Source organism: Moschus berezovskii, chromosome 15, assembly GCF_049115385.1.
Source record: "Moschus berezovskii isolate FMDL1 chromosome 15, NW_MosBer_1.0, whole genome shotgun sequence".
NCBI classification, from domain to species: domain Eukaryota; kingdom Metazoa; phylum Chordata; class Mammalia; order Artiodactyla; family Moschidae; genus Moschus; species Moschus berezovskii.
In genome coordinates, this window is record NC_142474.1 from 10,852,003 (window position 1) to 10,863,155 (window position 11,153).

Sequence of the window (11,153 nt, forward strand, 5' to 3'; positions counted from 1 at the left end):
ATATGCAGAGTACATCATGAGGAACGCTGGGCTGCAAGAAGCACAGGCTGGAATCAAGATTGCCGGGAGAAATATCAATAACCTCAGATATGCAGATGACACTACCCTTATGGCAGAAAGTGAAGAGGAACTCAAAAGCCTCTTGGTGAAAGTGAAAGAGGAGAGTGAAAAGGTTGGCTTGAAGCTCAAAATTCAGAAAACAAAGATCATGGCATCTGGTCCCATCACTTCATGGGAAATAGATGGAAAAACCGTGGAAACAGTGTCAGACTTTATTTTTTTGGGCTCCAAAATCACTGCAGATGCTGATTGCAGCCATGAAATTAAAAGACGCTTACTCCTTGGAAGGAAAGTTATGACCAACCTTGACAGTATATTAAAAAGCAGAGACATTATTTTGCCAACAAAGGTCCGTCTAGTCAAGGCAATGGTTTTTCCCGTGGTCATGTATGGATGTGAGAGTTGGACTGTGAAGAAAGCTGATCACCGAAGAATTGATGCTTTTGAACTGTGGTGTTGGAGAAGACTCTTGAGAGTTCCTTGGACTGCAAGGAGATCCAACCAGTCCATTCTAAAGGAGATCAATCCTGGGTGTTCATTGGAAAGACTGATGCTAAAGCTGAAACTGCAATACTTTGGCCACCTCATGCGACGAGTTGACTCACTGGAAAAGACTCTTATGCTAGGAAATGTTGGGGGCGGGAGAAGGGGACGACAGAGAATGAGATGGCTGGATGGCATCATCGACTCTGTGGACATGAGTTTGAGTGAACTCCGGGAGTTGGTGATGGACAGGGAGGCCTGGCGTGCTGTGATTCATGGGGTCGCGGAGAGTCGGACACGACTGAACGACTGAACTGAACTGAACAAAAAAGGAGGGATGAGCAATTCAGACAGGCGCGCTGCAGAGGCTGCAGGTGGCCAGGAGGGGGAGCGCGCGGGCTCCGAAGCCCGACGCCCCTCAGGGGCGGGCCCTGCGAGCGGCGCGCATGCGCCCAAAGGGAGGCCGCGGCGCCGGCCCGGATGAAGGGCGAGACGGTGGCCGAGAGGGTACGCGGAGGCGGACGGTGGCCGGCGAGGTCGGGCATGGAGCACCTGGAGCGCTGCGCGTGGGTCCTCCGGGGGACGCTGGTGCGATCGGCAGTGCGGCGATACCTGCCCTGGGCTCTGGCGGCCTCGATGCTGGCGGGCTCCCTCCTCAAGGAGCTCTCTCCGCTGCCCGAGAGCTATCTCAGCAACAAGCGCAACGTCCTCAACGTGTGAGTGCGCCCCAGGTCCTCTCCTGCCCCCGCCGTGGCCATCACTGTCGGCTTGCCCAGAAAGCCGGGGCTAAACTGTTCTGATGGACGGGTCATTGGAAGGAGAGGTCCTTCGCATCGCGGCAGCTGTGTCTACACGCGTGTCGCGATGAGGGGACCCTGGGATAGCTAGTGTCACTAGCAAGTCGCGTTTGCACATTCAGAGCAGACAGTCTGAGCTTGACTGGGCAGGGGTGACGGGCAGGCTGTGTGTATCTCTGTATGTGTAGAGGTGAGAGATGGGAAGGGGGCATGAACCAGCCTCTATGGCTGCTTCTCGTGCCTCCCCTCGGGATTAGGAGTTGGCCCCTGCTCTAGGGAGTGCTAGTGCCTGCTCTGCCTGCCAGTGTCAGACCCTGAGCCTCCGCTCTAAGTCCTGTATCCCCCCCAGCTGGTGATGGAATCCCATCACACTTGGGTGGGGCAAGTAGACCTGCCTTCTTTCCCCAACACCCCTTCCCTCCCCCCACCACCCCCACCTTTGAAAGCCTGTCCTAGCCTGTGACAACCCCCCGCTCCAAGATAATCACCCCGGAGTGGAACCCTCTAGTCTACGACCTTTCCCCTGGATCTGCTTGATCTTCTCAGCTACTCAAAGTTCGTGGCAGTGGCCCAGGAATGCAATTCCAGCTGAGTTCTTTGAGCCTTCTCCTTAAGTCCACCCACCCACTCCTTTTTTTAAAAAATTTATTTATTTTCTGGCCATGCCCTGAGGCATGTGGGATGCTTGTTCCCCACCAGGGATTGAACCCACGCCCTTGCATTGGAAGTGTGGAGTCTTAACCATTGGATGGCCAAGGAAGTCTTTTTATTCTTTTTTTAAACCTCTTGGATTTTATTGACACAAACACTGATTTGCAATAGTGAAGGAAAACTCTGAAAGATAAACCTTTTCCCTTGATGTGAGCTTCCATTCTTCTTTGGAATTACAGTGTCCGCGGTATCTTGCAAGAGTCAGTCCAACTTTGCTTATCTACTTAAAATCCTAATTTCTTTCTCCAGCAGCTTCATCGGATACCTAACAGGTCTTGAGTCTAGCCAGATCCTTGCATGTCAGTCCCAGGGAAGGCTTTCAGGACAGGTGCTTGGGTATTGTCTGAGGAAGCTTTGGGACCCAAGAAAGAGTCTTCCTGTCTCTGGCCCACTTTCCTTCCTTCCTTCCCCACTCATGGAGGCTGGGCTGAAACTAGATTATGAGAGTGATCCTGGCCCCAGGTGTCTCTTGCATGTGTGTTGACCGCACCTGGTCTCCAGGTCATCCACCTTTGATGAACTCAGGGGTGGCAGACAAGGCAGCTGCTTGCTTAATCTGGCCTGGGTGAGCTAGGTGCCCAGCTGCCTGGCAGACAAGTTCCTGTCGTTTGAGAGTCTTCATGAATTCCGGTGCTTTGTTCCACACCTCTGTGCTGGTTATTGGGTTGGCTAAAATGTTACGGAAAGACTTTAATGAACTTCCGGGTCAACCTGATAATTAATCAAAGGGAGCTAGTGAATTATTGGCTCTGAAAGGGATTTTAAAGGTCATTTCGTCCCCTCGGTTCTATTTAACAGTTGAGGAAACGGAGGCCCGGAGAAGTGTGGTGATACGTCAGAGTCAGGATTGGAACCTGGGTCTTCTAGCCAGAAGCCAAGCTTCTGTCTGATCATTTCAGCCACGCAGGAAAAAGCCTTGGTGTAGAAAAAGCTTGGGTTTGGGGGCTGGCCAAACCTTGGTTTCACCTGGGCTTGCTGGTCTTGTGAGTGTGATCCTGGGCAGGTTACCAGACTATTCTTTATCTGTAATATGGGGCTAATGACACCTTCCTCACAGGGTAACTGAGTGTTCTGTGGGAAAGCGGATGAACATAAAAGGTCTGTAATTACTTTCCTGAGCAAATAAGATATTGCTTAAGATAGTAGGCCCTGGATTTGAACCCCAGCTCCACCACCGATGACCTCTGCTTTGGGCATGATGTTTCTCTGTGCCTCTGTGTTTGTATCTCTGTACAGATAAAGTTTTCTTATCCATAAAGTGGGGATAATAGCAGTACCTGCCTCAGAGTTGTGTGAGGATTAGGTGTTAATGGCTTCCCTGGTGGCTTAGATGGTAAAGAATCTGCCTGCAGTGTGGGAGACCCAGGTTTGATTGGAAGATCCCCTGGAGAAGGGAATGGCTACTCACTCTGGTATTCTTGGCCTGAAGAATTCCATGGATAGAGGAGCCTGGTGGGCTACAGTCCACAGGATCGCCAAGAGTCAGATATGACTGAGCAACTAACACTTTCACTCTCTTGGAGGTATTCATAGTTCATACACTTATATAGGTGAAGTTTTCATCTCTAGCTTTTATCACCTTTTTGCCTTTTTCCCTGCTCACAAGTCCAGAGTCCTGAGATGTGACACAAGACTCTCTGCCACATCCCTGCTCTTCACCTCCGCTTTCCCCCTCTACCAGGTATTTTGTCAAAGTGGCCTGGGCCTGGACCTTCTGCCTCCTCCTGCCTTTCATCGCCCTCACCAACTACCACCTGACAGGCAAGGCCGGCCTGGTCCTGCGGCGACTGAGCACACTGCTCGTGGGCACGGCCATCTGGTACGTCTGCACGGCCATCTTCTCCAACATCGAGCACTACACAGGCAGCTGCTACCAGTCGCCAGCCCTGGAGGGGGAGAGAAAGGAGCACCAGAGCAAGCAGCAGTGCCACGGGGAAGGGGGCTTTTGGCACGGCTTCGACATCTCAGGCCACTCCTTCCTGCTGACCTTCTGCGCCCTCATGATTGTGGAGGAGATGGCCGTGCTGCATGAGGTGAAGACGGACCGAAACCACTGTCTCCACACAGCCATCACCACCCTGGTGGTGGCCCTAGGCTTCCTGACCTTCATCTGGGTCTGGATGTTTCTGTGCACGGCCATCTACTTCCACAACTTGTCCCAGAAAGTGTTTGGCACCCTGTTCGGTCTGCTGGGCTGGTATGGGACGTACGGCTGTTGGTATCTGAAATCTTTTTCTCCAGGACTTCCTCCCCAGAGCTCCAGCTTGAATTTGAAGCAAGACACTTACAAGAAATAAAAGAGACAAAAGGGATGAGGGCAGGACCGGGGTTAAAAGGTTTTTCCGTTTCTTTTTCTCCTTAATTGTTTGACTAAATGATCGATCCCGCCTTGGGAAGGAAGCTTACTGAGCAGTTTTGGGGTGGGGGTGGGTGCGGTGGAGGAGTCTAGGGAGCCAGGCCGGGCCTGGCGACATCATGCTGTGTCACAGGCACCGCCATCCCCAGTCAGGCACTTTGCGTCCCTGGCAAGGCTCGACCTTAATCTGTTCCGTCCCTTTTGTCCCTGGATGGCGAGCTCAGGCTCAGCGAGAGGGCAGAGTCCGGAAGGCCTCTCTGGTGTGGCTGAATAGGGTTGGGGGGTGCGGCTCAGGACCCTCCCCTGCTGCCGTCGCTCGCCCCCTCATCCTTAGCTGTCTTCTCTCAAGGGCTGCTGATGCTGTTAATTAACAACCATGCCCTCTGGTCAGTTTTGCATAAGCATTTATTTCCAGCAGGGTTCTTTATATATCACTACCAACCGCCTCAAAGAGACACTCTGGTTGTAGTATTTGTTCTATCTGTGGAATGTCAGATACTTCAACTGACTTGTGATTAACTACCAAAACAGTCATGCTGGAGTGCCTCTGTGACAGAGTACTGGATACTTTTTATGTAACGAGCGCTGATAATTTTCTGTCCATGTTGTCTAGTGTATATTGGGTTTTGGAGCAATAAGGTTATCTCCCCTCCCCTTCTGTTTTGAGTGAATACTTTATAGTTTTTAATAACAACCATGGTATTTGTTCTCTGTTGACAGAACTTCCAAAAATAACTCAAGACTCCAGTGTTGCACTTTGGCACACGTGTCGAGTGCCTTGAGGGTTTTTTAGAACACTAGAACACTCTCAGCTTTATGGTATTAAATTCAAGCTCGCGGAGCTGTTTTCTCGGTTAAGAATCAAACTGGGAAGCAGACATTTAAATAACTTGTTGAATTTTAAGCTGAGTCAGAGTAATTTTGCAAAATGCCTATTTGCACTAAAACTCTCCTGACCACGCATCAGTGGTGTTAGACTGAACAGTGTTTCAGAGTTTGTGATAATAAGTCTTCTGGCCCAGAGCATTTTTACCCGTTTAGACAAGATTATGATAAGTCAGAAGTGGAGGAAGGTGTCTTTCCTTGCTTCTGAGGGCAAGAAGCCAACTTGTTTGCAAGATCGTCCCTGTTAAATGGTGGCTTGACTTTGGCCCCTCTCTCTTCTTAATTGGACCACCACCAAAAACCACACCAAACCAGGGTCTGTTCATCTGCCCTTAAACTTGACTTTTTCTTTCCCATTTGCAGCATTCTCAATTTCCAGCTTTGTCCTTGTGTGGCCTTCATCGTGAGAATGCTGGAAAGGGTTAGATACTCTGTTCCATCTGTCCAACAAAGACACAGTGCTGTGATAAGATACCCCTTCCCTCTCTCATTGTGTCTCCGTAAGCCTTTCATGGGGCTTCCCTGGTGGCTCAGAGGTTAAAGCGTCTGCCTGCAACCCCTTGCATTTTGGATAATCATCCTGGAAGCTTCTCCTATACTCTTTACCCCCAGTCAAGCCTGGTAATAGCATTAACTGATAAGCACTTGACCGGTTTAACTCAAGCTTAGGTTGCTAGGAGCTTGATGTCTGGGAAATCTTCGGTGTAAAACATATTGCTTACAAAGATGTATTTAAAATATGTATTTAAAGTACGTATCTCATCCGGCCACAGGTTATCCTGTATCGATCAAAATGTGAGGTGTGACGCATTGCACCCAAAGGTGGCAGAAGCACCTGGCAGTGAAATTCCGGAGGTGTCGCCATGGTGCCCTGGGAGCACAGGCAAGATGTGATGGACCCTCCAGGAGAATGCTTTTGCTCTCTGGAGCTTCATCTGTAAACCAGGGGTGGCCGAGGGGGTGGGTAGGTGGCAGGGGCTTGGTGAAGGGATCGAAATCTCTCTTAAGTGTCACGTTCAGCACCGAAAGGCAGCAGACACAAGGTTTATGCCACGTAAACATCTCCAGACATTGCTCTCCTGCAGGTCTGATTCAAGCTCAGCCCTACATCAGCTCCGTGGAAAGTGTCCGTCCCCGAATCTTGTCGAGTCATAAGTCTCCCTCCACGTCCCGCTCAGTCTTATTGTTTTTGCCTGTCACTGGGGGACATGCTCTCCATCTGTATGTGAGACAGCATGGCAAGGCTGAAAGCGTTTGGGTTTAGGCAAGTGTGACAGGTGGGTCCAAATCTCAGCACCACCACAGAGAACTGTCTGACCGTGGGCACGCCTCAGTTTCTCCATCTGTAAAACGGAGGTGGTCCTGTCGGGATGAAGGGAGACAATGCAGGTAAAACGCCCAGCACATGGGCGTAGCGGGTGACCATCCCCCTGCTTCCTTTTTCTTGATTACACCTTTAGAACTTTTTGGCTCCTCTAGAGAAGGCAGGGAAACCAGCATCTTCTTTGGAGTGCCATTCAGGGTCTGGGTGTCCTGTCGAAATAGCCTTGTCTTTTGAAAAGTGTCTGTTCCCCCGGTGCTGAGCAAGAGGCTTCCGAGGGCGTCTGCAACCACGGAACACCACCGTGCTTGGTTTGCCTCCGTGCTGAGGCTCAGTCACTGGCGCCTCGTTTTCCATGCGCATCTGTCATAGTCTGCATACCAGATTGTATTTAGCGAATGGCTCTTGCCACTGTTTTTGTATACACACAGATCCTGTGTGTAAACAGGCAAATGAAGTAAACTGGAGATAATGAAAACCCCACATTGCTGCGTTGCGTGTGTTCTTTTCCACAACCCTTAATTCCAGAACCAGGAGAGCTCAGCCCGCTTTATGAAAGGAGGGTAATTCTTAGTGTAGCCCCTCGTCACAGATAGGGAATTTCAAGGCTGTCGTCACACTTATTTTCTTCTCAACCCTGGAAACTAAGGATGGGTTGTCACCTATTTCTTAGCTTGCTTTACTCCTTGCCCCTGTGCCACATCCGTGTCTCAGAGCCCTGAGGTCTGTATCTGCCAGATTTGCAAACAGTTTTCTTGGCAGTAGGAGGAAGGCTAAGCCTCGTAGAAGTAACACAAAGGGCGGTTACAAAGTTGACTCAAACGAGGTCATCTGTGAAAACTCCTTCTCACTCTAGAGGCCTGTATGCCTGTGAGGACTTTCTGTACCTTTTACCTCCTACTCCTTTGTCAGCCTGACCTACTCAGTCCCTCCACGCAGGGTCTATAGAAAGTTCAAGGGCTCCAAGATTTGATGCTCCTCCTGTGGCAGAACTTCCCAGTTCAAATGCCCTCAGCAGCACCAAACCCTTCCTGAGTTTATCCTGTGAGCCAGGAGCTGGGCCAGGATAAAAAAGTCCCTCCCTTCTGAAGCTTGTCCAAAGTCTGTCCCTTCAGAACTTGAGGTGTGTGCTGGGGTTGCAAAGGTGAATTTGCTCCATCTTTGCATCTGAGGGATTTTCACTCACGGAGATGATGCCTGATGAGCTGACAGACACCATCAAGTGTTCCGAGCTCTGGCCAAGGTCAGGGCCTGGGAACGCAGCAGGGGACCACCAGATGCCCTGCAGAATCATGAGATATTTCCCCAGAACCTAGTTCTTTTGAGTCTTGAAGGATGGGGAAAAGTTCAAACAGTTGGGCAGAGGATAGAATCCAGGAACGTGAGAAGAACACACACAAAGGCACGGGCATGCAGTGCCGTGATTTTCATTCAGATCTCTCTTCTTAAGAGACCTACCTTTCCGCTAATGCTCAAGAGCAACAGAATGAAACATGGCGAACTAAAAGACTTTGGTGGAGATCCTGGAGGCGCCCTGCTGTGCTGTCAAGAGCACTCAGAAGTGCGAATGCCTGCTTTTCTTTTTTTTGTCACTTTAGGGCTGAACTTTAATAGAATGTGAAAGTTTGAACGTTTAAACTTTAAACAAACAAAACCTAGAAATGACTGATTGGTTCAAAACGGTTTTATGGAAACACTAATCTGTAACAAAAACTTGGCATTGAGCGCGAAGGCTCCACCGTTTGAGCAAAGCATACAAAGGGTCCTGGGGGCGGACGGTGGGAGGGGCGGGCGTTCACAAGAGCAGGTACTTTCTCTTCTTGATGGGGGGGTGGGCGGGCAGAGAACCGCCCGGATCGCCTCATCAAACACTGTCTTGAAGCCTCGCTGCGTGAGCGCCGAGCACTCCAGGTATTTGACGGCACCGATCTCCTTGGCCATGGCCAAGCCCTGCAGGTAGGTGATGGGCGTCAGCTTCTTCTTCAGTTTCTCGATCATGTCTTTATCGTCCCTCAGGTCAAGTTTCGTCCCCACCAGGATGATGGGTGTGTTGGGACAGCGGTGTCGCACTTCAGGGTACCAGTTTGCACGAACATTTTCAAATGATGCAGGACTCAAAAGAGAAAAGCAAATTAAGAAGACATCTGTCGGCGGGTAGGACAGGGGGCGTAATCGGTCATAATCTTCTTGTCCGGCTGTGTCCCACAAGCCCAGATTCACAGGTTTTCCATCTACCATGACATTGGCAGAGTAGTTGTCAAAGACAGTGGGGATATATTCTCCAGGAAATGCATTGGTAGTGTAACTGATCAGGAGGCAAGTCTTACCCACAGCTCCGTCTCCCATCACCACACAGTTGATGGCCTGTATTTGGGTCGCTCGCTGCGCCGGGCGCTGAGGAGAAAGGTGGCGATCTCCGGGAGAGGTGCCAGGGGGCTGTCCAGGCCGCCTTGCCCTCCGCCGACGGAACGCCGGAGCCCCGCGGCAGCCACCACCCAAAGCTGGGGAAAACTCCAAATGCCTGCTTTGAGCTGGCTTCCCCCACTGCTCTTTCTGCTCTTCTGTGTGACCCTGACCGAGTCACTCAACATCTCTGGGTCTCAATTTCCGTATCTGATAAATGGTGGGCACAGACTCGTTAACCTCACCAACTCTTCTACCCTATTTCTCTGTTCCGCTTGATGAAAAGTTCTCCCAAGCATGTTAGGACTTTTATTTAAGGAAACAACATGAAAAGAGACTCCCACTCAGCTGAGGTGGCAGCTGGCTTCCCAGTGAGTGATGGGGAAGCCGACCTCTGGGTGCACTTGATCACACCCTGGCTTTTCTCTGCATCAATAATTACTAATGCAGTTCACGTCAGAACTAATGCAGTTCAGACCTGATTGCTTGACTTTGTAGCAACTTCCTGGGCATGGAGAGCTGGACCTGGCTCCCAGAGGGATGAACTTCAGAAGGCTTTTTAAAAAGTCTCCAAAATCAAACCAATTTCAGTATCTATCAAGAAGGAGGCAGGTTCTGCTAAGGGAAACCCTGTGCAGTATAGCCACCTCCAGAAGTTGTCGTAGAAACCCCTAATGCAGTCTCTGGGGAGTTTTAAAAGGGAACACACACAGCACAGAAAACAGGTCTTCCCATCCCCTGGGGAGAGGGGAGATAGTACATTGGGCCCATGTGATTACCTGGTAACCTTGTATCCAAACTTAAAATGTGCAGACCTGGGAGTTCCCTGATGGTCTAGTGCTTAGAACTCGGGGCTTTCCCTGCCTCGGCCTGGGTTCAATCCCTGGTTGGGGAACTGAGATCCCACAAGTGGTGCAGCGTGGCCAAAAGCAAGAACAAACCAAAAATTTGTGCAGACCCAACAATCTCTGTCTAGGGATTTAGGCTATGGGAGTGCTCACCGAGGCGGGCAAAGATAAGCAGAAAAGATTTTACTGCAGCTATTGGGCGGGAGGAGAAGGGGACGACGGAGAATGAGATGGCTGGATGGCATCACCGACTCTGTGGACATGAGTTTGAGTGAACTCCGGGAGTTGGTGATGGACAGGGAGGCCTGGCGTGCTGTGATTCATGGGGTCGCGGAGAGTCGGACACGACTGAGTGACTGAACTGAACTGAACTGATTTGTGATAGTGAAAAGTTGTCAAGATTTATCTGTTGCCAATCAGATAAATAATCAGGGGGCTTCTCTAGTGGCTCAGATGGTAAAGAATCTGTCTGCAATGCAGGAGATCCAGGTTCAATTCTTGGCTCAGAAAGATCCCCAGGAGAAGCGAATGGAAACCTGCTCCAATATTCTTGCCTGGAGAATTCCATGGACAGAGGAGGCTGGCAGGCTACAGTCCATGGGGTCGCACAGTGTTGGACACAACTGAGCAACTAATGTACACACCTACCAGGAATATAATACAGTCACTACAAAGAATAAATAGTGTTATATTTAGGGAATCTAGAAGCAGAAAGACTGTGTTTGTGCTGTGCTAGATCTTGCAGCTGTGTGTCCTCGGTCAGGTCAGAATCTTGGAGCCTCTTTGTGAAAGGTAAGATGGGGATAATGCCACACCTCACTCAACATTCACTGCCCTGCTAGTTGAGGGGGCACTGTGCTGGGCACAGTGTTAATTCAGAGACACTGTTCTGCCCTCTGGGAGTTTATAGTCTAGCCAGGCACAGACAAATCCAAACGGGTGCAAAATATCAAAGGCAGAATGTTTCCCCACCCTACCCCAACACTGTCCCAGCTCAGGCAGAGATGATGTTCATAACATATGCAGAAAAGCAGAGAAGGGGACTTGCCTGGTGGTCCAGTGGCTGAGACTCAGAACTCCCAATGCAGGAGGCCCTGGGTTCAATCCCTTGTCAGGGAACTAGATCCCACATGCTGCAACTAAGAGTTCACAGACCTCAATCTAAAGGAGCCCACAGGCTGCAACTAAAGCCCAGTGCAGTCAATTAAATAAATATAATACTGGGGGGGTGGGAGGAAAGAAAAGGAAGGAGGAGATTATTCTGCTTCTGCCATTCACACTGGCTGTGT

The 11,153-nt window shown here is 50.3% G+C and overlaps 1 protein-coding gene and 1 pseudogene across 1 annotated transcript; one reads left to right on the forward strand and one right to left on the reverse strand.

Annotated features, from left to right (window-relative positions):
• Positions 1 to 1,014: 1,014 nt before the first annotated feature.
• FITM2 (fat storage inducing transmembrane protein 2) lies at positions 1,015 to 7,096 on the forward strand. Its single transcript, XM_055437617.2, has 2 exons — positions 1,015 to 1,259; positions 3,733 to 7,096. Exons 1-2 carry the CDS (start codon positions 1,024 to 1,026, stop codon positions 4,346 to 4,348), a joined length of 852 nt encoding a protein of 283 aa, XP_055293592.2. The 5' UTR covers positions 1,015 to 1,023; the 3' UTR covers positions 4,349 to 7,096.
• Positions 7,097 to 7,724: 628 nt separating this feature from the next.
• LOC129554914 (ras-related C3 botulinum toxin substrate 1 pseudogene) lies at positions 7,725 to 8,982 on the reverse strand (annotated as a pseudogene).
• Positions 8,983 to 11,153: the final 2,171 nt, after the last annotated feature.